The sequence below is a fragment of the Egretta garzetta genome, unplaced genomic scaffold (assembly GCF_000687185.1).
Source record: "Egretta garzetta isolate BGI_Z169 unplaced genomic scaffold, ASM68718v1 scaffold268, whole genome shotgun sequence".
NCBI classification, from domain to species: domain Eukaryota; kingdom Metazoa; phylum Chordata; class Aves; order Pelecaniformes; family Ardeidae; genus Egretta; species Egretta garzetta.
The window spans coordinates 781,070-808,972 of record NW_009260600.1 but is presented as its reverse complement, the minus strand read 5'-3'; the positions used below and the strand labels follow the sequence as shown (position 1 = coordinate 808,972).

The 27,903-nt window shown below is 35.7% G+C and overlaps 1 protein-coding gene across 5 annotated transcripts in view; it reads right to left on the bottom strand.

Annotated features, from left to right (window-relative positions):
• The window catches only part of LRCH1 (leucine rich repeats and calponin homology domain containing 1), a 68,826-nt gene that overhangs the window by 27,158 nt on the left and 13,765 nt on the right, over positions 1-27,903 (bottom strand). For 3 of the 5 annotated variants that reach the window (XR_004842764.1, XM_035900334.1, XM_035900333.1), the window contains exons 7-14: positions 24,070-24,175; positions 22,889-23,001; positions 18,935-19,002; positions 17,696-17,782; positions 15,080-15,116; positions 14,256-14,369; positions 12,047-12,094; positions 10,769-10,841 (exon numbers count right to left, since the gene is read on the bottom strand). Coding sequence is in view for 2 of the 5 variants with exons in the window: in XM_035900334.1 (XP_035756227.1) it covers positions 10,769-10,841; positions 12,047-12,094; positions 14,256-14,369; positions 15,080-15,116; positions 17,696-17,782; positions 18,935-19,002; positions 22,889-23,001; positions 24,070-24,175 (646 nt within the window). In the remaining 3 variants the exon portion in view is untranslated. The remainder of the gene's footprint in view (positions 1-10,768; positions 10,842-12,046; positions 12,095-14,255; positions 14,370-15,079; positions 15,117-17,695; positions 17,783-18,934; positions 19,003-22,888; positions 23,002-24,069; positions 24,176-27,903) is intronic. The other 2 variants (XR_004842763.1, XR_004842762.1) reach the window with 2 other exon arrangements.

The following is a 27,903-nucleotide window of genomic DNA, read 5'->3' as shown; positions in this document are numbered from 1 at the left end:
CAATTAATGGGGTGGAAAGTAGAAAGCCTAGAAACCTCTGTTTTTACGTACTGCTACTGCTCAGTCTCAATTTTGTTAATTCAAGGACATTAAAGAAAGAAAGGATAATTTCTGGGTCGATAAGTAACAGGATAGAAGAGAGGAGCCTTTTGTTTCCTAAAAGACACATCAGAAAATTGGAAGTGTATGAATTGCCAATAGTATTTACTAGAGGAGTAAAAAAAGATTAATTGCTCTTGATTGTAAAAAAGGTACACATGGGTGTAATCACAGTAATCTTGATGTTCTACTAAAAATTGTGGGGTGTCAGTCATTTTATTTAGGCTGTGATTTGCTTAATGGGATGATTTTTAAAAATCAGTCCTCAAATATCTAACAAAATAAAACACTGAACCCTTGGTAGAAGAAGGAAATTTCACCTGAATTCTGACCAAAAGTAAACTGTTAATGAAGTCCCCAAATCAGTTCAGGGTCAACACACAAAATTGTACCCTCTGATGTCTAGGGCTGAGATAAGACAAAGTTTCTGTACAAGGAATACTTTGAAATCTCAGAAAAGTCTAGTCACCAGGAATCTCACCTAACTGTACACAGGTTGGTTAGGTAACAAAATTAATAATCTAAGCTACTTCTCTAGCCAAAGGGACAGACAGACAGCACCTATGGCAACAGGCAGTAGTTCTTTCCCTGATTTACTCAAACAGGAGCTTAAGGCAATAAACTCTTTACATATCCTCAGGTTACTTATCTGAGGCATCAAGACAGAATAAACTATGGCCAGTTACCAAACTTGCTTCTTTCCACCACCTGACTCACACAGTCATAGTTTTAACTTTTCACAGGCAACTGAAATTTGCTACTCTGCTGTTGATTCAGTAATCTTAGGAAATGCCATATTAAAAGCTATTTGTTAGACAAAACTGCTTTTAAATAGAACACCTAAATTTTACAGTTTTATGTTAGTAAACACTATCTTTTTTTAATGTCATCAGAAATCCCACTGGCAGAGTGGGAGAGTGTCCTGTAGGGAACGTGCAGGACTGAGAACTATGGATACCAACCACAGCTCACTTTCCTTCTCCAGGTGGTCTACATAGCTTCACCTGTGTCACCATTCAGAAGGATCTACACACAGGTGCACACATCATAAATACAAGCATTCATTATGCTGACATCCTGCACATAACATGACAGTAGCAGAGCCATGCCTTCAGATGCAATAGGTCCACAGTTGTGTTGACATTTGATCTTTGCCTTTGTAGAAGGCAAACTGCAAGACCGGAATAGAACTCTTATTTGCAAATCACAGTTTATCAACTGATATGTGCTTCTTAACATTTTGTCAAGAGGCATATGTATAACTACGACTGCACATACCCAAACATACAAAGGCTGTTAGCAGCTGTTACGAAGTATAACAATCCATATATCCAATTTTACCAAGCCATTTCAAAAGCATTACCTCCTCATTTAGATAATTCTAAACTAATTAATACATTGGTAATTTTCTGATGACAGCACTTATATATGGTGAAAATTAAATAATTAAAATATCTAAAATGTTATTTAATAAATCATATAGTAATTCATATAGTTTAGGATGGCTACAACAACAACAAAAAAAATCAACTCCCAAGTTGTCAAAGTGCAGAAAACTCTTACCCAGGACTTCTGTTAAACTCCAGAATTGTACTGAATTAAAATTCCTTCATTAGCAACTCTGTAACAATTTATTAGTGATGTCTCCTGAATTTTTAAGGCCTAAAATAAAAATCTCCTATCGCATATATTAAAAAACTGTAGCTGCAATTTCTAAGACTTTTTTAGAAACTATTTTAGAAATAGTTCAGTGTACAACTCTAATAATTGAGCTTTGCTGCCTCTCACAGATGAAATACCTCTATAAAACCATGCTTGAAGAGTAATACCATATTTAAATGGTATTTAAATGCCACTGTAAGCTTTATTAGCAGCAGCAACATTTCAAACAATTCTCTATGAAAATATTAGTTCATATTTATGTTCAATTTCACAAGTATCAGAGTATTATTATGGACTTAATAAGTTTGGCCACAGCTATCTTTGCTTAGGCCTTTGCTAAATCAATATGAATGTCCCAAGACCTACTTCCTTTGATTTCAGACTACAAATATTTGGTAATGAAAAGTAAATATCAACATTACTTATTCAATTCTATTCATGAATGGCACATACATTCCACCACGAGGAAAAAGGCAGGCTAATCTCCAGGCAGTGGGAAGCTACAATTAAAAGTTTCTAAATAAAATAAAAAAGTTTAATTGATTAAAAACCAAAACAAAACCAAAACCCCCACACTCAAAAGCATTAGTCATAAAATTTTCAGTTATATACTGAATTTAAAGAAAAAATGTTCTCATACAGGAAGTTTTGGCAGTCCTGAGTATTGCTTGCTTCTCTGCATTACACGCGTTTTCCAGCAAGGGGAGCCCATACCTCACACACACCTGAAGGTCTATTTTTCTGCTCTTTCCAAGAGTGAGTTTCGGCTTTTTGAACCGATGGTCGACCAAGGTTATTATGTAATGCTTGGTCCCGTATTTTTTTAAAAAAGTATTTTGTACAAGTTTCAACAAGTTAAATGGGTAATAGTTAATAGCATGATATGCATTTGACATACCACAGTCAAGGACAATCTTCCTTGACAGAACTGACATTTTTGTAGTGAGTTGCAACGCACATAGGTGCACTATTTATAGCACATCAAGGAACTTAGTGTCCTGAGTACTTAGTCTGACATTATATTTCAGGTAAACAACACCATTATTTAACCTGACTCTAAAAATAACAGACAAAAAGAAGGCTGGACTAACAACATGCAGAGATGAAGTCTGGCTAAAAGTTTATAGTTAGATTTCTCTTTGATTTATTCAGTCCAAACTTAAGTAACAGTGAAGTTATTACAGAGTCATTTGCTAAACCAAAGCCTCCACAATGGTATGGACATTGGTCCTGGGAGATCTGTCTGTTCCAAGCCTTACAACCTCCCAGAAATTCTGGACTGAGCCTCGATTACAGAGCTGTTGCCAGATAGTTACGTTAAAGATGATATGAAGTATTAGGATGCTATGTTGATGCATGGCTTTTCTATATCAAAGGCTACAGCTATACTAGCAAGCTGCACAGGGCTAGGAGCACGATCCTCAGCACTGGCCTGAGCACATCAGTACTGTTAATGTTGTTGCTTCCTGGCACAGTTTTGGTTGGTGCAAATCCACCTCTTTTCTACACCATGTCTAGGTATAGCTTGAGGAATAGCACAGGCAAAGGACATTCCCCAAAGGCAGCTTAAATGCAGCCATCCTGTTTTGGAAAGTAAGAGTGCTTAGGTATGGATTTGAATCATGCTGTGCCAACTAACCTCAGTGCCAGAGAATGGGTTCTGGTCCACTTTACATCCTACCATAGGAAGACACACCCTACATAACAAATTTAGCTCCAGATAACAAACTCTAAACAGAAAGGCAGCAGAGTCCCGGTTAAAAAAAAAAAAAAAAAAGAAGTTGTAAAAGCAGTTTTCTGTTGTAACAGCCCAAGGTAATAAACACTAATATTTGCACCTGGCTTATGACTTGAATGACATGAGACATCTATCTGTGCCAAATGCACATGCACATGCTAGTCTGTGCTGCTTGTTTCATCTAGAAAACCAGTAACACATCTAGATTAACACAGATCAAATTCTGCACTGACAGAAGTACCTCTAGCTTTCTCTGTCAGAATATTCATCAGTGAAATGTAAAGTTAGCCTCATACCATCATGAACTAAATTCAGTTTTTCAACTTACTATTATCGCAATTCTTATATTCCATATGCATTTCCTTTACAGAGCTGATTCCTTTACATATGCTCTCTTGTATGGTTTTATAATCAAGAACACTGTGGCATTAGTGAGCATTGTCAAGTAATGACCTGAACTAAGAACGTAGGCATTCTGAACTAAATGTTGGCATTTGGCATTCAAGATTTGTGGTCTTGGTTTCAATCTGATGCTTTTTGACAGTTTCACTGCCTTCTACTACCTAAACACCCTTCTAATTTAGGGCAACCAGAAGAGCAACCGTCCTACTTTAAAAAAATACATCTGCCTATCAAATAATTATAAACAGTTAAATCACCTAGGTTCTGTTTCATCCATCTGACATTTAACTATTAATGCAGTATAAGACCTGGATAGCCCAAACATGGCCAACTTTGCATATTGGTGCCACAATTCGATGTACTATGACAATAACACACCGGAGAAAAACAAAATAAAAGCAGCAGTAATGAAGTCCACTAATATACCTGGCCTTCACTATGCACAGAGAAGTCTGACAGCTTAATAACATTTTCTGTTGGACAGAAATCGCTATTTTTGCTTAGCTGATTGTTTCAGCTTTGTTTCTTCATGGATTCCTCTTCTAATTAAGCTAGTTATGCACCTGTGTCAATAACTGCAGATGGGAGCAAGATATTTTTATTAACAGTCAGCATCTATCAAAAAAAAATGCAGAAAGGACAATAGCAAAATCAATTGCTGTTTGAGTACAACTTTTGTAAACCCTTGAAAGTAAAGCAAGTAATAAACCTATATTGGAAATAGTTCTCGGTGAGGATATCATAGGAGAAGTTTTTTTGCCAGACTTGGCATATATATACCTCTGAGGTATATAGTCATATAAACACCCCCTCAAGAGTACTGTCTTTCATCTTTAACCACATGGGGCATTTGCCATATATTCAGGTTTCTGAAAACACAAAATTAAGTAAATTATACATGGAACACCTACCATTGTCACTGTCTCCTTCAGATGGGATACTGTAGCTAAAGTTGTCCCATGTTTGTGCCTGTGTAAGTGTGTTGAAGGAGATAGGAGGAAGACTGAGGGATGGGTCTGCTGAAGGGGAGAGATAGCCAGTCCAACCATGTTGGTATAAGGACCGGAGGGGGATAAAAGGGGGCAGTAGCATTTCATATATGGCATTAGGATTGTATGGTAATGACAAAGATGCAATTCAAAGGTGATTAATATAAAATGTGCAATTTTTGAGAAAAGAATGAAAGATGGTGCAGAATAAAAAGAACGAGAAGTTATATGTTAGTACTTGCAAATCATACATTGTATGTGCAGTTAAGGCTGTTAAGCTTTAGCGAGATCATTGTAACCATAGCACTTCACACAACTTGTTTACAACCAAGTTTTAAGAAGAAGTACCCATAGATTTTACATTACAGCCTGACAAAAACCTTGACTCTGTCAATGAGAAGGTAAATATATCAGCTGTTTCAGCAATGAAGAGTTCAGAGAATAAGAATTTTGGTATTTTTTGTAACTATGTAATAAGAACACTTCCTACCCCAAAGGCAAAGAAAATTTACACATCCATATGAAAATATTATTACATTACAACTTCCTAGCTGATTTTGGTAAGTAGCAACTACATTATCCCATGGATTCTCATTTTGTTGTAATAGGTTCTGTAAGTACATGTACTACAGATTTTTCCTTTTATTTTAATTCACTTAACAGTACATGCAGCACTACTTTTATTTCTTGTTGACTCCTCCAGCAATAAGTCCAAACCTACAATGAGCCCATCTCCGCAACTTTTATGGACTTTCCAGGGACAAGAACAGACATACAATACCTCCAAAGGGTGATCCTGAGTTTGCACCACAAAGCTTGGCAGACCCGCACTGTGGACAGTCTTCTAACAAACACAAATTCAGTAATGATCCAACTGGGCTCTCCTAAAGCATGCAAAATTGCACATTTGCACAGAAGCTGCAACAGAGCCTGGAGACCATTCACCAGATGCCTGTAAAAGCACGTCGTGCCTACAGTTCATGATCAACCGTCAACTCATTATGGAGCTAAACTTGTACAGCAATACAGTCCCTATTCTCCACCGACTCTGCCTTCTCTCCTTCAACTAGTCACGACACCACTTCTTATTTGTTCCTCAAATCCTTCAGCAGACATTTTTATTCCTTCCCTACCACATCTATTCTGCAATTCTGTATCCTGTCTTGATTGTGGCAAGGATTTCCACCCAGGCTTTCCTCAAACCTCCCTTCTACAGTGTTTCAGAACTGTCCACTGACATCCTTAAAATATGCCTCTTCAGCACGCCATCCATCCTTTCAAAGCTTCCCACTGGTTTCCTATTTTCTGACACAATATTTAAATCGCTCCTTCTCTGCCCTTCACAATGATGTGACTCCTTAAGGAGCTTTTCCTGTATCTGATCACACTGTTCCTTACCACTTCTGCCACAAATATTATGAACTCACTCATTTCTTGGTTTCCTACATATATTTCCATGTTTTATCTACTGAATCCCACACACAAGCAAATTTCATGCTCCTCAAACTGAAGATTATAAACCACCTCTACTCTAAACACTAAACCATAATCCTAAATCAATTTAAGTTTATGATGTAGATCAAAAAGCAGCTAAAACCACTTAACGTTAGAAGAAAGTCCAAGATAAAGTTTCAGTAAGCACAGGAAGTCCCTATTTTATACCATTCCAAATTAAAAAATATAAGGAACTTAATCACATAGACTTTCTCCTTCCCACAATTCTGGAATCTGTATTAACACGATGATAATTCAGACAGCATCATATAAAACTTCACCTTAAACTTATCTTCACAGCCAGCTGTTCAAGAGCTCGCTCTCTTTAGCCATGCTTTTTTCCAAATCCAGTTTACTGCTTCTGGCTATTGGGACACCAGACCAGCTGAACCTGAGAGTCAGCACAACTGAAACTCTGAGCAGAGTCAACACTGGGTAACAGAATAGAGATGTATGGCAAATGATAAATAGTCTTTAATTATGCTGGCAGTTAGGATTCTCATTATTTTCGAAAGTACACAGATAATGCAGTTAGGGAAGAAAACAAATGGAAGGAATAAATATCCAGAGATTATAAAAACAGTAACTAGCACTCACAAGAGGGAAAAATACTGTCAAGTTCTAATGATCATTATGTATTCCAACAAACTTGAGAGGCAAGCATGTCCACAGATACTAACATTGTGCTTCAAAGTTACCAAAAATGAAGACACTGGATTCACAAGTAAGATTATGCTGAGTAAACAGTTGCAAGGGAACAACTTTTCACTCCCTAATACAAACTGCTTTGTAATTTTGAGTTTTGTCAGTGCTTCTTTTAGCCTCTGAAGCTACAATTTGTCTGTCTGTGTTGCTGTCACCTTGTTCAGCAGAAACTATGAAACATGGTGACCTCAAAATGGCACAGAACAAAAGCAAAAAAAATATTCTTGAGTACTGCAAGATGTATTAGTAGATGCTCAGGCTTCAAGGTCTGGCATATTAAAGATACCGTGACAAGAACTTTGCAACACTCAGTTTCAACAATTAGCACTCTGAACATCTTAATCAATTCATGAATCAAGCGCAAAGAGTTTAAATTTATGAATTATTTTTGAGTGGTTCTTTTTCAGAGAGCAAAAGCACTTCCCAAGAGCAAAACTATGGTTCTAAGAAAACTTCCAATTATTGTTTCTTTTCAATAGTAATTTTTTAAGGTTTTCATAATTAATCTGAATTTGAAAAGCCCATACTCTATGAAAGTATTTGAAATACAGGAGGAAATATTCTGAAAAATTAAAAAATCCTCCCTCTTTTTACCTTCTATGTAAACATCTGACCCTTGAAAAGAATTTGTCAAGAAGTCAAAACACATTCATTACCTTTCAAAACATTTTCTCTGGGTACCATGTCAGCCACCAGATATGAATTTTCCCAATGTTTTGCCTAGCTTTAATTAAAGAACAGAAGGATCTTCAGTCCTGAACACGAATCAGTATGCACTAACACAGAAGTTTAAGCCACTGTGGTTTATCCTCTGGAAGCACTTCCATTTGTGTGTGCACTTCAAAAAACTGGAATCCTTACCAGAAATCTAGTACAATTTACTTTCACCTTTCCAAGAGACATAAATCATTATAAAACAATAAGGGGGGAAAAAGTCAAATAGAAAGCAACATTCATTTAAAATATATGAAGATAAACACAGTGAAAATAAACTCTCAGACTTCAGAAAGGTATGGTTGTATATATTTTCATTGAAAATTTGCCACTGTTTTTTCTACAGAGCATGATGTACAAATTTTAGTTAGAACACTAATGTGCTTTTAACCTTGCACTCAGATTTAAAAGATTTATAGAAGCAAGTAATTCAAATGTAAGCTCTAATGAAGTTAAATAGATAAAACTCATATCCAATGAGTTTTAAGGTTTCCCCTAAGCCATGAAGAACTTAAATGAAAAAAGCTATTAAAAAACCACAACTACAAACTCAGCTGAAAAACTTCCCTGGATCACAGAATTGCTGGACCCCTAGACTAGCTCAGCTCTAGGGCAATAAAGCAGTATAAAACTAACAGGCACAAATTCAGACAGTGATAGGATGGTTCAAACTCACACAAAACTTGCACAAAGTTTGAAAGGAAATGCAGTGAAGGAACTAGAGACATGTCAAGCTAACAAGCTTTAATGGGGAAAACATGCAGGACTCACAAACATGCCAGTATTTTCAGTCATGTACTACTTCTACCTGTAAATTATTCTTATGTGTTAGCAACACAAATTTTAATACTACTTTTAGAGTAATTCTAGGGTGGAAGCAGGTGAGGAAACAATATGCAGCTTCAATATTCCTTTGCAAGGTTTCACTTTGTTACATTTTGCTACATAGCTAATATACTGTCTTTTTATCTGAAGTTGGACCCAAAGTTTTAATATTGCCAAATTCCCCTGTCTTACCATGGTATAAATTTAAGGTAACGTGACTGAAACTGGATGTGATGAGGTGAAAGACTGTGCAGTAATAGCTCTAGCTTGGTGACTCTGTAGTGTATGATATGGAAAAGAAAATAAATTCAGATTATCGAGTTTTCTGCAACCCACAGCTGTGACCAAAAGACACTATAGTATGGGCATACTCAAAGAGATTCAAATGCATGAATGCATACAGTGCAGAAAATCAACAGAATATAACCAACTGACTTTGGTATTCACTGAGGCTATACACAGCTACCATCAGTCAAGGGAAGAACTGTAGGAGTTGCGCACATCTGGTCTTCCATCATGAGATTTGGAGGATTTGTTGCAAAGGACCGCAACCATTGCAGTTCGGTCTTCCTAGAAACCCTCCAAAAAAAGATTCACTAGGCTATTTTGCCCTGACCTATCACAGCCATTAAGTACAGGAGATCTTAATGCACTCCTATACCAGGATTTGGAAGCACACTCTAAACTAACACCTGAAGAAGTCATGGTCTTGCATTCTCTCCCACAATGCTGCTTCCAGCCCCCGGCAGCATATTTCACTGGCAACTCAGCAGAACACAGGCTACATCCCGTGAAAGCAGCAACTCCGCATGGAGCCGTTTGCCTTCACAGGTCTTTCTCATAACGGCGTTATTGCAATGTTGCCACTGGATTGTGCAATTTTACTCTATGTTTTATTTTCTCCAAATCCTGAAAGGACTCATTTGCTCATAATTTAACACATACTTTAAATATACAGAGAAATAACAACATCTCTAAAGCATCAGGAACAGATATACAAGAATAGAGACAGAGTTTAACAGTCCAACAAACTAAGAAATGCAACTGAACTGTCAAATGGTATATCATAACTACGTGAGAAATTTAAAATATCCTCTTCATGAAACAAGGTTGGTTCAATACCATTTTATTTGCTTTTTAAAATGTTTTTTTTTTTTTTTAAAAAAAAACCAAATCTATGGGTACAATTTCTTAAGCATTCAAATGTGAAACTGCTGCCATTATTGCCAAGATATTTTGTTATGGAAACTATAAGCTTGTAGCAGTTTACCAGCATTTGATTAAAAGCATTTGTGGTGAATGTGAGAAACCAGAATTAGTCTTAGGACACTGAAACATACTGAAAAACCTATGGTTATTCTTTAGAGGTGATGCAAGATGATTTAACAATATTGACTAGCTCAGCACAGAGAAAATAAAATCTGAGTTTAATCCTGTAGCTAATCCTGTTTTTTAGGGAAGCTGTTATCCAATCCCTCAAATACATCAATATTTTTTCCTTTTTGGGGGGTGGGTGTTTTTCTTTAATAAACTGCTGCTTGTTAAAAGATTGATGGTTATGCAGATTTAGTGCATTGCAAATTCATTAAACTCAGCTGCTGGCTGAAGTAAACATCTAATCTTCCTACAATGCTTAATCCTTACACAAGCATAACTACTGAAAGACTCATTGCAATGAGCAATTTTCAGAGCAATGCATAAGTGTTTTCCAAACAAGTCTAATTATTCATATATATTATTCAACAAAACCTGAACCGTATCACTACATACCAATTAAGCAAAAATCTTACTTCAATTAGTATGTTGCATAGGTGATATATATGTATACACTTATGAAACACGTGTATTTATATACATACACACATTTTTTTAAACATGCATACATCTAAACCACCTAATTTATTAGTAAGGGATGAAAATTGATCCATATATAATGTGTCAAACACATACTTGTTATAAATTCAATCCTGATTCAAACCTATAACCCTAAAATGTTCTAATCTTCTAACATGTACAGAAAATGTTTCATCACTGCCTTCTTAAGGGAAAAAAACAAAAGCATCTATCAATAACACAGATGTAAAAAAAAAATAATCAAAAGAAGTACACACAAATTGGTTAATTTTCTTTCCTACATTACCTGATCGTGGCTTCAGGCCAAAAGGGATCGTGGTATTTGTAGTAGGAGACATTGTTGGGCTTTTATCCTTGTTCTGTGTAATTCAAGAACATAAATCTAAGTAAGAGTAACATCTAGAATATCTCAGCACAACAGACTGTATAACATGTAGAAGTTAACACTACCACTATCCCACCACAATCTTATCACAATATAGCCTCAAACCTACGATAGTCTCACTTTTTTATTCCGTCCTATTCCTTTGCTGGAAAAGATGAGTTTCTGACCAAAGACTGCAAGATATTCCCCTTAGCTATAAACAAGCTCAATTATTCCTCAGTTTTCTCCCATGTAATCACTTGGTTCTATCAAACATACATTTTTTTGTGGCATAGAACATCTAGAAAAACAAAGCAAAGACCCTTTTTTTCCTTAGATATGCCTGTTTCTTTCATTGAATCAATTACCACTGTGCATGGTATTTTCCATGCAACACTAAATTTCTGCTTAAAAAGCTGAAAAGAGGAAGTTAAGCATACACCTCAGAGCAGGACAGCCCTTGACCCTGGGCTAGGCTAAGAGTTGCAGCAGGAAGAATGAAGTAGCAGCATACAGGAGAAGGTGAGGTGTAATCATCATACCATCAGTGGTAACATAGAAAGAGTCTGATAACCAGACTCCATAATGAGAATCCTGTTTATAAAAAGTGATTCCGCAGGGAGCCAGGAACTACAGAAGTCCCATCACCAAGACTGGTGGAAGGTGGCTGGGCACTCATGAATTGCAAGATGCTCATACACAGCACAACGTAGAGGCAGAAGCTCTGTTTCTGCACAGAAAATATGAAGGGGGAAAAAAAAGTCTCCACAAGGAGCTCCCTACAGATTCCCTTTCTGACTTTCTGCTGACATTTGCACTGCGAAAGTGATAGGATCAATAAAATCAGACTCCTCTCTGAAAACTAATCACTGACATGACACAACTGTGCAAAAAGAAATTGCACTGAAATCAACAGAAACTCTTGTGAAGCAAGGAAAAATCAAAAAAGAAAATGTGGCAGAATGAACAAAATGTAAACAAAATTAAATGTTTTATACTAAAGTACATAACTCAGAAACAAGCTTATCAGAGAGAATATTTTTATACCCCAGTAAATGCTTAAGACAACAAGAATAAACCACAGGCCAAATAAACTACATAGCCATTATTTTCTGTGATATTCAATTACATGTTTCATTTAGTATATGAATCATTCATATAAAACATACGAGAGACAAACAAATGGCACTAGCATCTTACCTCACTGTGAGAGGTTTGCCCACTTGTATTCCAAACAATTAGATCATTCTGTGCGTTTGGGGAAGGGAAAAAAAAAAAAAAAGACCATTTCAGCAACTAAAGTAGTGATACACCACAACAGGATATTTTACTCATGATATTCAGATACACAATAACACTTAATTCTCTTTTTCACTGAAACAATTAATTTTCATGAATAATAAGTACTTTTAATGCTAGTTGAACAACATTTAAAAACTTGTGGAAATTATTCGCACAGATTTGTCATTCAGGTTTTAATTTCAATCCTAAGTGATTATAACTGCATTTATAAGATTTTAATGTGTGCTGCTTCAAATGCAGTATCCAATTTAGTATAATTACAAAATCTGTACAACAATCCCCAAGAGTTTAATATGCTAATATAGATTTTTAATAAAGATTTGGAGAGAAGTATTCTGTAGGCAATTAATTTTGTAGTTGCAGTATAACATACCTTTTGTTACCACTTATGCTACAGTTATATTTGGAACATGTAAATCACTAATAAATATGAAATGAAATCATTAATTCTGCAACAATCTAACTCAGCAGAAACACAGCTGGCAGAAGTAAAAACAAATTGTAATTAAATTCAAAATAATTTCCTTTGGGCCAGTTTTTTTTTATCAATAAAAAAATGGAAACAAAAATAAAAGATGGTCCCAACAATCACAGAGCTTTCTAAAAGTTAGCAAGATATGAAGGAAGATTACACACCCATTCTGCTTCATGACCTTTCTTGGCTACTTTTCAAGCTTAAAAAAAAATGCGTCATCTTTAAACATCTTTCATAACATTAGTATTATTATTTCACAACATTATCTCAACCATTGTCTTAACCTATAATAAACAGAAAGAAACCTTTTGCATCTGATCCCAGCCAGCTCTGCCTGGGACTCGCACACTTGAGCACTCCTGTGCTCAGGGACTAAGTTCTTGTGACTGACCTGCTACTTATGCCTACATTACAGGTCTAATCTCCCTTACAGCATGCAAGTCACTAGTCAGAGTTTTGAATTTATGCTAAATGGAATTAATTTAGTTACACAAGTAGTAACACAAGTGCTTACTGTACTACACAGAATGCAGCAGGATTAAAAACTTGCTCTCACAAGATGTGTTCCCATTTCATGGAACTTGCCTAGTGCTTTCACCTGCATAACACAGTTCAGATCAGGCCCTCTGCAAGCGTTCAGGGAGATTTATTTCTTCTTTTTAAAAGGTTCTTAAAAGTGAATCAGCAGTGTCCCTGTTGAACAGTTCATCAAAATACAGAGACCACACACAATGTGACACTGAGTTAGCCTTATCTGTTAATCTCAGCAATTTAGTAAGAACTGTTCCAAATAAAGTGTGGTAACCCCAACGTACAACAATATAACAAAAGGGATGAACCAACTTGATTTTTTTTTTTTGAATTTGACATTTTAAAGAAAAAACAAAGACAAAATTAAGACTAACAAAGTTACAAGGATATCATAGGAATATTTGACGGTAATCATGATTATACATATGAATATTTGAAAAGTATCAAGATAAACCAGATTCAATCTGTGTCTGGGTAAGACAGACCATGTTAAGGTACTACCAATATAGACAGAGCATTATGTATTTTTTGCTCAGAATCCTTGTGCAAGAGCAGTCACAAAAATCTCCGAAGTAATAACATATGCACCAAATATTTAAGATTTTTTCGTAGTTCTTCATTTCTGGATCATTGCAATGTACATGAAACTTAAAATATTTTTGATACTTTAAAACTATCATCTCAACCTCTATACAGTCTGTTTGTAATACTAAACACATTAAAAATACTACTGTTAACAAAAACTTAGCAGCTTATAGAACTACAAGAGTATTTGGGGTGAGTGGGAAGAGGAATCAGGTGTTTCATTTTATTGACAATCTAACTTTGAGGCAACTTATTTTTTCCAGGGGAATGCAACCACTGCAACTACTATAGTGTTTATTTTATTAATTTCATTATATCAGTTTTTTTCCTGTGAGATAGGTCTTAATCAACTTCCCATTTACAGCCAAACCTTGAGATTCATGCTAAGGCAAAAAAAAAAAAAAAAAAGACAGACCAACAAGTCTAACCCCTCTATTATCTCCATACACAAATTGACAGAATGCAATGCTCCATTCCAAATCTTTCCACACTTATTGCATCTAGACACCTCCATACCTGACTCAATGACCATTTTTCACCCTGTTCACAAGCTCTCACTTCAGGCTTTGCTTTCTCCATAATCAACTCCCTCCTTCTCTGAAATTCTAGATCCTCTTCAGCATTTTCTCTCTGTAAAAATAAGTCTTTAGACTGCATCACTGGAAACAGAACTGTATATTTTTTGCATAACACTACCTCAGAAGTATTTGTTACAAATACTGTGATGAAAAGTGAACAATAAGTAAGCAGATACTATATACTTGCAGTTCCACTGCTAACAGGAAGATAATGTGAACCTAAACCAAGCACGTCACAAAGAATACCAGTTCACCAGTCAGGATACAGATCAAATAATAAGCAGCATATACGACACTGTAAATCTCAAAATCCTACATTATATACTCTCTGTAACTATAGTGACAGTGCTCTGCAAAAACATTAATTTTGAGTATACAAAATATTTTTGGGTTATCTTTCATGAATGTACTGTTTTCCTACACCAGAACAGGGAGGTGGGGGGTGGGATGGTAAACAATTATGCATAGCTGAGCTATGAACTGGCATACATGAAAGCCACATACGGGATAAAAAAACTAAGATGAAAAAGTAATTGATAAACCCAGAAAAAAATTTTGTATACACATGTAAAAAAATAAAAACAATAAAAATGTTAAAGAAATAGTTTTGTCCTCCAACCTACTAATTTTTTCCCTTGGTAGATGGTAGATGAATAATTGGATGGTAGATGAATAACTGAATTATCATGGTAGATGAATAATCGGCTCATTTCCTGCCTTTCCCCCCCCAAATATTTTGTAATAATACACTCATTAACGTACCTGACCAAGGGAAGACATCTCCATCTGCATTTGACCACTATGTATAAACAAAGGCAAATATGTAATTCATTGCATAGAAACTTGAATATGATAAATCTAACAAATACTTTTTTTTTTCTGAAAAAGGTAGATAAACACACTTTACTGTAGTCTCCTGAAATTCTAAAGCTGTTGCTGGATCCATGGGATACAGATTCACACCACTGCTCTCTGAAATACCCATGCTTAATCTACAAGGTTTGAAATAAAAACATTGCACTGGGGTAGCCATTCTGTTCAGTATTTAATTTCAAACAAAGGGATATATGAAATACTTTTATGTATTTAGTCATGGTTCTAACCTGCTCGCTTTTATCTCTTAACAACTTTTTGAAATGCCTCCTGAGGCTTCACTATCACCAGTTCAAAGCAATGTTAATGCTTTCCTCTACAAAATGTCACCTTGAGCAATGACTTGTATCAAAACAAAAGGACCTGTTTACTACCAACACCCATGCCATGATCTAGAAGACTGTAGATTTCTACATCCAACTTCTAGCACCCTGGGTTCAAACAGAAGTTACAGTTCTGGTTAAATATTCAAATTTAATTTACAGTGGATGAAAATAAAGCAGTGCAATAATAAATTTACAACAGACAATGATCTGAAAGGAAACAGTGAAAGGGAATATAGGAATCTGAAACAAACATCTGAAAATACTGAAAAAGGTTAAGTCTGAAATCTTTTTCCTTTCCAGAACTGAAATGCTGCTTATGTGCATATAGGGCATGCAGATTTGAAACTCTGTGACAAACTGGACAAGCATTTTACAAGTTTAATAGTCACAGCCATTAGCAAAAATAGCTCCAGTTGATACGCTCTACACTGAACTCTAGTCAGTGCACGTTAGGTGCGTCAGCGTCACCTACAATGTTGAGAAACCCATGGCCCAGAGGGCTGAAAGTCTACAGCATCATTTGGCAAGTATTAGGCACCCAGGTGTATCTTACTGTAGGTTAACAAACAGGAGACATGCATTGAGAAGCTTATATAGTGCTCAGTAAATTAAAAATAAACACTCATATTTTAAGGTTAGAAAAAGAAAGTGCAGCCAAAAAACCCCCAAACCAACATTATATAAAAAAACAGTAGAAAAATAAAGACATGCGTGACAAGATTAGCAATTTTTAAAAGCCACGTTTCAAATTTACCATAGTGTTACTAATGAAAGTACATCTGAATATGCATGGAGAAACAGATTAAGTTTCTATATTTTATTGCCCTTTTTAATACGAAAAACTAAATAAGTAGGAAATACTGGGGCAATATTTGACAAAAACCAAAATGACAAAATTTATAAGGCTAACAATGGAAATTTTTTTGACGTTGCTTTTTTCCAAACAACACTTTTTCCTTTTTTAATTGCAACACTTCTCCCACAAAGTAATAAGCCTCATATGAGGTGCAGAAGCAATGGTATACTACCTCACAGAAACCATAGGAACTAAAAAGCTTTCCTAATTTATTTGACTTTTTATTAAGCAAAAATCTTGTGATTCAAGTACTTAGTATATGATTCAAGAATTCAAGTAATTTTTATATGATTCAAAATAAAGACAGATAATTTTCCCTCTAGAAATACTAGCAGGAGTGACTTTCTGTCCTAAAAAGTACGAAGGCTTGCTAGGTGAAAAAGCAGTAAGAGAATAGGCATTTAATCTAAAGAAGAGCGTAGTTGCAAGAACAAACAGCTACAGCGAACTGGCCAAGAGAGGAAGGAAAAACAAGGATACTTTAAGCTGGAAGTGACAAAGAGGTTTCCAGTCTTCAGAGGAATTAAGCTTTGGACCAGCTACCTCATAAAAGTAATGAAAAAAAGTGAGTTACCTAGTTTTGAAATGAACTTGATTTCTGAAGGTGACTGCACAAAGAAAAGCAATAGCAAGCATCTGAACAGAACTGCCTACATCACTCCTGTCAGTCCTTTTCAGTAGGACAAGCTTTCAATTTCTTTTAAATACTTACTCCTTTGTTTATTCACAGACCCAGAGTCATTCCACCTGACTTCAGCCACTTAAAACAGGCACCTAAGGTGTAAAATGTTGCCTTCTGTAGTCAGAAGAAATCTAAGTAACTTTCTCCAGATGCCTCTTGCTCTTTCTCCTTTCTGATTTCAGAGGGAGACTACAGAAACTTCACCACTGATTCAGGTCTTCTTTATGTGCTCTGTTGAGGTGGGGTGAAGCTGGGCGAGAAGACCTTCTCCAATCCCCACAAGTATTAGTAAGTAGAGGAGAGTTTATAGTGCCTAGAAGAAATGTGACTATCCTAGGCAAAACTTCAGAAAATCACAGTATTGAAACAAGATAAATGGTTAAGAGGCATCTCCACCTCTAAATTTAGGTTTCTTTTAAACCTGAAATCTTTCTTAATCTACTGGGAATCTTGTCTAGGTACTCAGAGACTGAGAATGAAAGTTTTCTTCTTAACTATCTAAGTGCCTCCTGAAAAACATCAGTATGCTAACAATGCACCTCACAACTCCAGAGAACTTTCAACGATCAGTTAAGAACTCCAAGGCCATTCACAAAAATTTTAAATACATTACATTAAGACACCAACTATTGTAAGCATACCTGTTGGGATCTTGTAATAAATCTACTGCTTCTCTGAGTTGTTCTATCATTGCTATATCAATAGTTTGTTCTTCTGATAAATTCATTCTATAATAGAAAACAAAAACATTCAAAAAATAGGTACAACAGCAATTATCAAGGATAGTCTGAATTTCAAATTGTGAGCTATATCTTCCAACTGGCACGGACGGGGAATAGACAGAGGCAGAATATATATGATAAATATATATATATACACACACACATATAAAAATATGTATTATATATATGTTATATATATAAAAATATAACAGGGGGGGAAAACAACAGCCTATGTGCACAGTAGTATGTGCTGAATTTATGGAGTTTCTTCTGAAAAAATTTTCCAGCACTTTGTCCTTAACAAAGCTCCCCCAACTCAACACAAACATAAACAAATGTGATAAACTAAAATTCTTAGCATTTCAATAAAACAAACTGACTTCTAAAATTCAAAATTTATTTAGCAATATCTGACTCATTAACTGCACTCATCTCACATATTGTTTTAAGTACTAAATACAATTATTCTTTTAATGGACCAGCATCCTTTCTTTTGCTTTTCAATATTTGCAATTCTTTTTGTGGTTTGGAAACACAATCACCTGTTAGTTCTGCCAATAAGACTCTTTCAGAAAGTACTTGTTCTTCCCTTCCTTCAGTTTTTCTTTTTAAATCATATAGGACGCCACTGTTCTGCTTAGTGACAACTTCACAGTACACTGTCATGCTAAATCCCCTTCTTATGCACTCTCCTCAGCAACTGATGTTCACTTGCTCTGCTCTTGAATTAACGTCTATGAATTAATGATTGCTTCAGGGTTAAAATTATGACAAAAGAAGAAAAATGACTGTGGGATTTTTTCCAATTAAATTACATTTTTAAAAATGTATATTAAATTTAGATCTTAAGTTTTTGGTAAAATCATTTTTACCAATACCATTAATGGACTGAATATCAAAATACCCAGATAAAAAGCTTGCATTCTAGCTAGGTAAAAATATTACAGCATTATTGGTGCATAAAAATTAATTAGGTGTAATATAACATCCACTCTATTCGGCAACGTGTAAAACATTGAGCACACACAAAGTGCAAGGCTGTGCTTCCGCCATGCCTCCAAGTCTACAAAATTATTAACTGATAAGGAAATGCCAGTTCTGCTCAATCTAATTAAATGACACAGCTATTTATTTATAGATACATAAAAAAATACTTACATTTCGTCTGTTTGCCATTGTGTGTCCTCTTCTATTCTCAATAGTTCATCACACTCTGCTGCTCTGCTCTGTAAGCAGACCAAGTAATATTGAGAACTGAACTTTACTATTAAGTAGGCAGATAAATTGCGCTTTCAGACTCAGCGCTGACCTAATTTATGTAACAATTTAGGGTGGCTAGTTGAAGCAATCCAACACTTCTGCTCCACTCCTCACTCTACCCCCTTTTAAGATACTGATTACAAGATCTATTCACTGCTCAGATTTTATTGAGGTCAACAGCCCTTACCCTCCTTTAGCTGTAAAAAGAAAGTTAAGCAGCATGAGAATTCTTTATTCTAAACGTCCCAGATTTCAGTTGTCCCTTTCTGGTATATGCAAACAACGCTTCAGTTAAGCATGACCCTAACTCTCCTCTTACTTGCTCTTGTCCCACAGGCAGATTTGTTTACAGAGCAGGGAAATTCCAAATACGCAAACAGTGCACAAGCTTCTTGACAATTTTAACAGCCATGAATAATTAAAAAAAAAAAAAAAGTCAGAAAAAAACCTCTGTGTAACAATTCATATCAGTCAGCCAGTTATTTTGGGTTCGATGTAGGCATAAATTAGAGCCCCCGCTGTCCTACCTACTTATTAGAAAATGTGACTCTCTCTTTTATGCTTCCATGTGGTGCTTTGCAATTTTCTTTTCTCTTTCATCTCAGGCAGGAACACTGAAGTAGTTAGCTGCCAGTAAAGACAGAAGCTCTCTGAATGGATGTGCGTTTGTACTAGTAGAGAACGAACAGCAGAAAACAGAGAGGCTTATCCTCTTTTGTGTCATGTGTTTGGCACATCAGTAGCATCACCCTGTACCAATAAATAAATGCTATCCAACTCTGCCAGATGTGTCACTGAAGAGTGTACCAGCTTCTCTAACATTCCCCAAAGATGGCCCATTCCCCAGTAAAAAGAACAAAGCCCTTCTTTTCTTTTTCTTATCCTTACGGGAATGAAGTACGGTATTTTTTCCCGTAAGAAGGGTATATATCATAAGACGACAAAAATGCAGCACTTCTTTTAGAAGGTAACACTCAGTCTCTGGGCAAACTTACACAGATAAGATGAAGTCATATAAATTAGGACTAACATTTGAAAAATTACAAAATCCTCCAAGGCTAAGCTCCTCTTTTGCACTGCAAGTAATACTGATTTTAGGTATGGTTTGGTTAACCAGAATTTCAATTTTAGAAGGCTGTCCCAAAAGGCATTCTAGTACATGACTAAATGTAAACCAAAGAACAAAACAGACTCAGAAATGTGCACAAGAAGGAAAATGCCCTGAGTTCAAAATCCTCAGAATAAAATGGGTATACTACCCCTTCAAATCACCAACTGCTGATCTCAACTGCCATAATGTTAAGAAGATACCAAAATTAAAAGAAATAAAACTGCTTACTCCGGCAATATTCTTATACTGAAATTCAATACAGTAGCCTATATTTTACTGAACCAGTGCCTGCAACACATTATTTCAAATATTATCATCTTATTACAATAGAGGACATTCCCAAGGGAAGAGTCTTCAAATGGTACACTACTGAAAATCAAGATAGAATCATAGGATCATAGAATCGTTTAGGTTGGAAAAGACCTTTAAGATCATCAAATCCAACCGTTACCCTACCCCTGCCATCCCACCACTAAACCATGGCCCTAAGCACCTCATCCTCCCATCTTTTAAATACCTCCAGGGATGGGGACTCTACCACTTCCCTGGGCAGCCCATTCCAATGCTTGACAGCCCTTTCTGCGAAGAAAGTTTTCCTAATGTCTAAAAGATGATGAAGTGAGAACAACAAGGAAAGGAAATACAAAGTATATACATAATATAATGTACAGTCAGCTTCAGATGCTTCAGATCCCCAATAGGGGGAGGATGAAAGTATCCTAACCTCTTTTACCTAGTTCATTCACCTCAAAAATGTGTGCACTTGCTGAAAATTTGTATGCAGAAAACCTACGATCATTTGTTAACATTTTCACTATCTAAAAATAAGAAATTTTTAGTATAAAGGTCACAAAAGAACAAGCCAATATAAGATAGCCTGTAGTGTCCTAAACATCCGGCAACTATAAATAAGTCTTCCTAATAAACAATCAATTTTTTGACAATTCACTATTGGCTTTTTAAACACTACTGAATTCATATTTGTATTTTTAAGTAACAAAGAATAATAAACATGTATTTACTATGTAAATAAAGCTTTCTGATAACTACATGTCTTCAGTAGCTATGAAAGGAAAAAGGGTTTTTTTCCCCTTTGTTTTTAAATGCTAGTCCTGTGTGACTGCCACCTCAGAGACTCTGCAACTAGCTGAAGAAGATCTGCAAGAGTTTTATTACTAGAAAAAACAAAAAGGTTGCTCAAATAAAAGAGATCTTTTCCAGAAGTCTGCTTCCAAGAAGCTGAAAGGTCACATCTTTTCTTTTTCCACTATTACTTCCCAGCACATTTTTTCCTATAAGCGATGGAAGTGATGCAATGCCTCTTCCCACCCCTTAAGAATCTCCACAGAAGGAGAAAATTAGTCTAAAAAGATCCATACTAGAAAACCCTTCTGGCCTCTAAATCAAGAGGAGACATCGCATCCACAAGAATGCTACAAAATACTACTATTTCTCAAATATCTTTGCATTACAAAGGATCTAGCAAAAGTATCCAGTAAATATATTTTCATAGAAAAAAAAAAAAACCCTCTTGATCAAAATTTCTCTAGAATCTTTCAAAAAACTCCTCAGTCTACCTAACTACACTTAATTTATAAATTCATCAGGCAGTTCTTGCAAGTGAATTTCATGAGTTGCCACCCAACAGCAGTACATTTCTATGGATTCTATTGCAGCTTTCTCAGATGCGTATGTCTAGACATATACCACTAAACCTAATGCCACAAATGGGGGAAAAAAAAAAGTAAACAACAATACAAATGGGGAAAACAGAAATTGAAACAGACAAAAAGGCACAACAGAACAATTTCTAATAGGTCATTCATTGTGAAAAACAGTTCAAAAAGAAAGCACATTTGATAGCTCCCTGAAAAGAAGCCACATGCCAGGAAGATGCCACACAACTCATGAGCAAGTACTCATTAACCATGACAGAAAGACAAGACTAATACTTGTAAATGGATTAAGCAACTACCTATGACACGTGTAACAAGTAACCCAGAGCACCAGTATTCAGTAATGAACATCTTAAGGAAACTAAAGTGGCACCCAGACCTTTACATACAAAAAAGACTAATGGGTATAATCTCAAAGTTTCTTACTGTGGATAGCCTGTGTTTTCTTACATACTTCGTTATATACACACACATACATGTTTTGTTATACACACAAATATACACACAACTATTCAAATGCGCTTTCCTATCACCTATTGCATCTACAAAGTTCATAACAGAGCCAGCATATACTCCCAAAATCCATCAAGTTGCCAAATCTTGTAATAGGTAGGTTCCTAGAATAATACATTTTATTTCAGATTTGATATAATTTGTCTTTAAAGATCTCTCAATTTCTGATATAATTTTAAAACATTTAAGAAAACGTATTTTAATACTGCAACATTACTTTGTAACTTTAGTCACCACAGCCAACTCTGAAAGACTTGCATTTTACTGATGTAACAAATGCAAAAGTTTTTCAATTTAAAATATAAAGTAGTACAGAACACTTTTGTCACTTTTTCTTAAAGACTTAAACATAGTTAAAGGATAACTCTCACATATACTAGAAAAAAAGTTATGGGTAAATTTAGCTCCTAGATTAATTATAATCACTTTAAACTTACCTGCTTATTTTTGCCTTCTGTATTTTTTATGACAATGAATAGCAGTTGTGGTTTCTGTTATACTTACAGTAGTAGTGAAAATATTTCCCCCCATTTTAAACTATCACATACTTGCCTTAATGTAACTCATAAATTCAGTAGTAAGAGTATCTGATTCATCAAACTGGTTTCCTGTTTCTCTTGACTTATCATTGACAATCAAGTGAGAAGATGACTGATGGAATCCCACTAATAACAACAATAAAAAAAGATAGAAGAATGATTTATGGTTCAGCTCAACATTTGTTACCCAACACAATTTAAGTGTATTAAATTATAGAGCTCAAAACCAAGCAAAGTTTAAATTCAAAGCATATTAAAAGACTCAAACAATTGAAGACTTCTGCATTCTAAGGAGTGATGCCAATTAATTTGAAAGTTGTAATAAATAAATTAATACCTTGGGCTCATACAGTTGTAGATCACAAGCACCACAACAGGCATTGATGGAGTCAGTTTTGGACTACACCAAACACATCTTGCTGGTGCCAGTACAAGGACATGGTTGGACAGCTAGAGCGCATTTTACGACATTCAGATGTCTCAGCCAGTGACTTGCAGTTTAATGTAACTTCAGAGTTATCATAGCATAACACAAACTCGAACTCTCAAGCAGAGCTCAAACCAAATGATTCAGAGCCTACGCCAATCTCTTGCTTACATATACTACTTCCAAGGGTATGAGGCAGTAATAATTTTCTCCTCTGCTTGAAGTGGTCTGATCCTATAACTTACCCTCTCCACTGTGCCAATAAACACTGTAGTAAAAGCATTACATCCCACATATCTCATTTAGTATTCTAGTAAATTTTTATGCGTATCTCAATTGAAGTTCATTTTATCTAGTAGGTAACACTGGGGAAAGGCTGATTTTCTATTTATGTGGTATACGTAGCCAACTACCCGATTTCATCCTCCCGTTTATCACTAGCATGTGCAGACCTTGGAGAAACACTGTTTATCAGTATGTAGATATAATTTAGAAAAATGTTAAGTTACTCTAATCAAATTTAGGTAAAGTTACACCTTCTCTCAAAATCTGAAGAGATTTATTTCTTTCCAGGGGAAATGCTGACTTTGAGTAATAAAGCTTTATATATGCATTAAGTCCAACTACAGAAATGTAGCTGTACAAAATGCTTTTGTACAAGATTGATTTTTGTTGGGCTGCAATTTTTGCAAACTGAATTTAGTTTTAAACATAGATTTATCCTCAGAATTTCCCCATATTTAACTTCCACTTTTTTACATGCCAACCTTTTCTTGAGTTAGCATGGTGACCTGAATCTTCCTTTACGACCTGATCTTCTTCCACGATGTCTGACATTGGAACGTTAAAGCTGATAGTATCTTCATCAGACGGCTAAGAAGAAATAAGAGAAACATTTGTTTCAGCTCAAACCAAGACTGATAAAAATGCTTGTATTAAGAAAAGTGCTCACTAAAGAGAGGCAAACTAATATAGAGAGGATACCAGAGATTCTAGCATGACCAAATCCTGCTGTAGGAAGCTGTAGTCATGCTGAATACATCCTCACAGAAGGCTCGTCAAGCATCTCAATTAATCTGTTGTCTTTTCCTATCTTCCTCACTGCACTAGTCCTCTCCTTGCAGCAACACCGTTGCACTGTGCTGCTCTCTGCATGCCTTCCTGGGACAGCTGAAAATAGGGGCTCCTTGTAGTCATCAAAGCCTGTAGAAAAACTGAGCCTCGTATCACAGTCCTTTTTTCTTTCTCTCCAAGACTCTTCTCCCCTGCATTACCATGCAGCTTGTTAATTTAATGCCTAAAGCAAGCAAGATGAGCTTTGCAGGCTGAAGCAGTATCTTCCATTGGATTAACTGGTAGAGTTGAAAAAAGGCATAAACTCTCAAGTACACTATCTTTTCTTCATTGGCTTCAAAGCTCATCCATTTTTTTTCAGCTTTATTAGCTGGTACACTAAAACACATTACTTGTATCTACAAGCTTATCCCGTCTATGACTTTGCAGACAGTGGCTACGCAAAGTAGTGCTGGCACACTAGCCTTCACTTCTGACCCATGCCACTAGGGCTCTGCCGTTCTGTAGGACTGGCAGCAACCTGCTCACAGTGGGACCTGCTCACATTCTCCCCTGAGGTGAACTACAGCAAACTCCAGATCCTTTAAGAATGTATTTTTTAAGGAAATGGTATTTCTCTGTTTATCAGTTCAGCCCATTGTAACAGAAGATCTACAATGGAATGGGAGATTATTACAACTAGTTATTCAGTTCCATAGTTGCTAGGTTCCAGTACAATTATGCTATTTGTGCTGCCTTCAGGTGTTCATATTCCATCCAGAAAACAGCTGCGTTTTTTTAAAATCCTGAAGCTAAGGTTCGTGACAAGGAATAGAGAAAAACTGCTTTGCTCTTAAAAAACTGTATCAAAGATACACGTGGTTATTCCTATTTGCCAAGAATACCCTGGACATAACACATTCTGTAAAAGTGGACCACCATAAATATGCTTCTTTATGAATAAGACATATGTTATTAACTCTATGAATTTGCTGGTTATATTCTTCTGCTGAAAGAGAAAAAAATTCAAAAGGATATTCAGGGCCTTGATAAAGCCTTATCAAAATGACAAAGCTTTATAATGAAGTGAACTAACACTGTAGCATCATTCCCGTTTGTCGATTTTTAAAATAAATTTTATAATAGGTTTTACTTTAAAACAAAACAAATTAGTATCTCAAACAGAAAATAAACAAACTACACTCTAAGTAGTCTAAGCACAAAATTCACTAGTTCTTTTAGACCTGAAACAATGACAATCCAACAGCTAAAAAAAAAAAAACAACAACCAAATGAAAAAAAAACAAACAACAACAACAACAAAAAAAGACATGCACAATATAAATTCATTCAGACAACCAAGGTTACAGTGAAGTTCCTTCTCTTTCTTTCAGGTTGTATCTCATGTGACATTTAAACACGAAATTAGTTATCCTAGTTCAAAGATCCATGTTTTGTTAATTTTGCAACTATCATTTGAAAATTTTACAGTAAAATGTTCTTATATGCATTATTACAAGTTCTGAACACTAAAACAGGCAAGATTTTTTTTCTCAGCAGAGTAACACACATAGCTTTTAGGAAAATATTTTGGAGTGTTGGTATAAAAAAATCCACGAGCGCTTCAATTTGGAAACAGAAAATCATTCCTTTAACAGGCTATGTCTCACTTTCAGGGTCTACAGAATTCTGCAATTGATTGTCCAGGTGTTTCCTGCCAGTATACTATGAAATAGAAACTATCCAAAGCAGCTTGCAATAATACAAAAGTATTGCTCCTTCAAAGGTGAAATACTGTGTCTCACTTCCTTCATTCGCAGTTTTATTTTCATTCAGCTGGCAACAGAAGATGACAATAGACATATAAGAATCAAAAATACCTAACATTATTCCAACACCTAATTCAGATGATGCACTGTGAAAGAATCTTCATATACATTCTTGCTGGTACTAATGTGTCACTTATGAGTATTAAAGCAGGGACACCAGCTGGATCTTAAGAAGTACCCCGTTGTTTTAATGAATTTTAACTAAGGAAAAAATAAAGCCAAAGGGAGGTAGAAAATGAATGAAAATGCTACGCTGTTCCTAAAAGATGATGTACAGGAGTGCACTACCTTAAAGCAGAATTTGCTTTCTTGCACAAGTCTCCTGTGTACACAGGTATTAAAGGTCGCCTCAGAAGGAAAAGTGAGTGGTGAATTTACTTCCAAATACATTTGGGATTACTGATCTCAACATATATTTTCTCCTTAATAGCAGAGCAGTAGTCAGGCAGGGATGGAATGAGTAAACAGTTCTCATAAAAAGCCTTTGGGCTAATAAAAACATATTGGTTCACTGTTGGTTGTCTTTAAAACAATTTTTTGCAGCATTCCCATTGCTACATTTTGATTACAGGAAAGATGATCTATTTTCTAAAGGTGTTATTTATAGCTAAAGAGGAAATTCCGGAATAACAGTTTCATTAACAAGCTAACTCAGCTTCAGGAAGCTTAAGAATGGCAAAACAGTTTGTAAGCGTCTCTGAATGGACTGCATGCTCTTACAACTAGAGGGAAACCATCAGAAGTCTGGCTAGAAATCACAGTTATTCTGCTTCATTTCCATCTAGCAAGAAACTTGCCCAAATACTTGGAAATCCTTGTGGGGATTTTTTAAGTGCTTTTGTATTTAAAAGACCAATCAGTGTATAAGCGGATTCATTTTCAATTTGCTTTTTAGTAACTACAAATTCAGTACCTAAGCTTGATTCTTTATACATTTGTTTCAAAAGCAACAGAATCTCTTTTCCTCAAAAGAGGAGAGAAACACTAAAGAATCAGTGTAAAATTATTTTAAAATAGCAAAAAGCCCATTCTTTTATTGTGACCTGAATATCTCCCATCAGGTCAGATCACAAATCCCATTATTTGTATATTTCAGAAAAACCACCAGTGAATTATATTGCAAATTATTTACCTATTTATCATTATTTATTCAGTTCAACTCCAACTAGATTTAGTGCCCTGTTCAGCTCAGCAATGCCTCAGAAAAAGGTCTAGGAAAGCCAGCTCTAACTGCTTATGACAACACTAGGGTCAGAAAGCCATCCTTTCTCTTTGCTCTGTCAGGCAACATAGTTCATAAAAAATTCTGAAGGCTTATTTCCAGCACTGCCTAACTGCCAGAGCATGCAAACGCATTAAGATCTGCAAAGTTTCCCAAGTGCCTACACTACAGCAAAGTGCCATAACCATGACACCACAGAACACAACAGGACTGGGCACACTGAACTCCTGTTCATTCCGAACAGGAAAGAGTCATCAGTCAGAGAGAAAAGAAGTGAGAAGCAGCCAGGCATGTAACCTGTTGGGACATTTACTTCGTTAGAAAGAGCAGACATGGATTCTAGTTTGGTCCTAATTCTCTAGATTATGTAAACTGTCTGAAAACTGTAGTGACTTCGCACTCTTGGTAGGTTGTTGACCCTTTGTAAGCAAGTATCTCACTGCCCTCTCCAGAAAGCGTACAGACAAAAGAAACGCCAACCGCGCTGTCCCCCACCT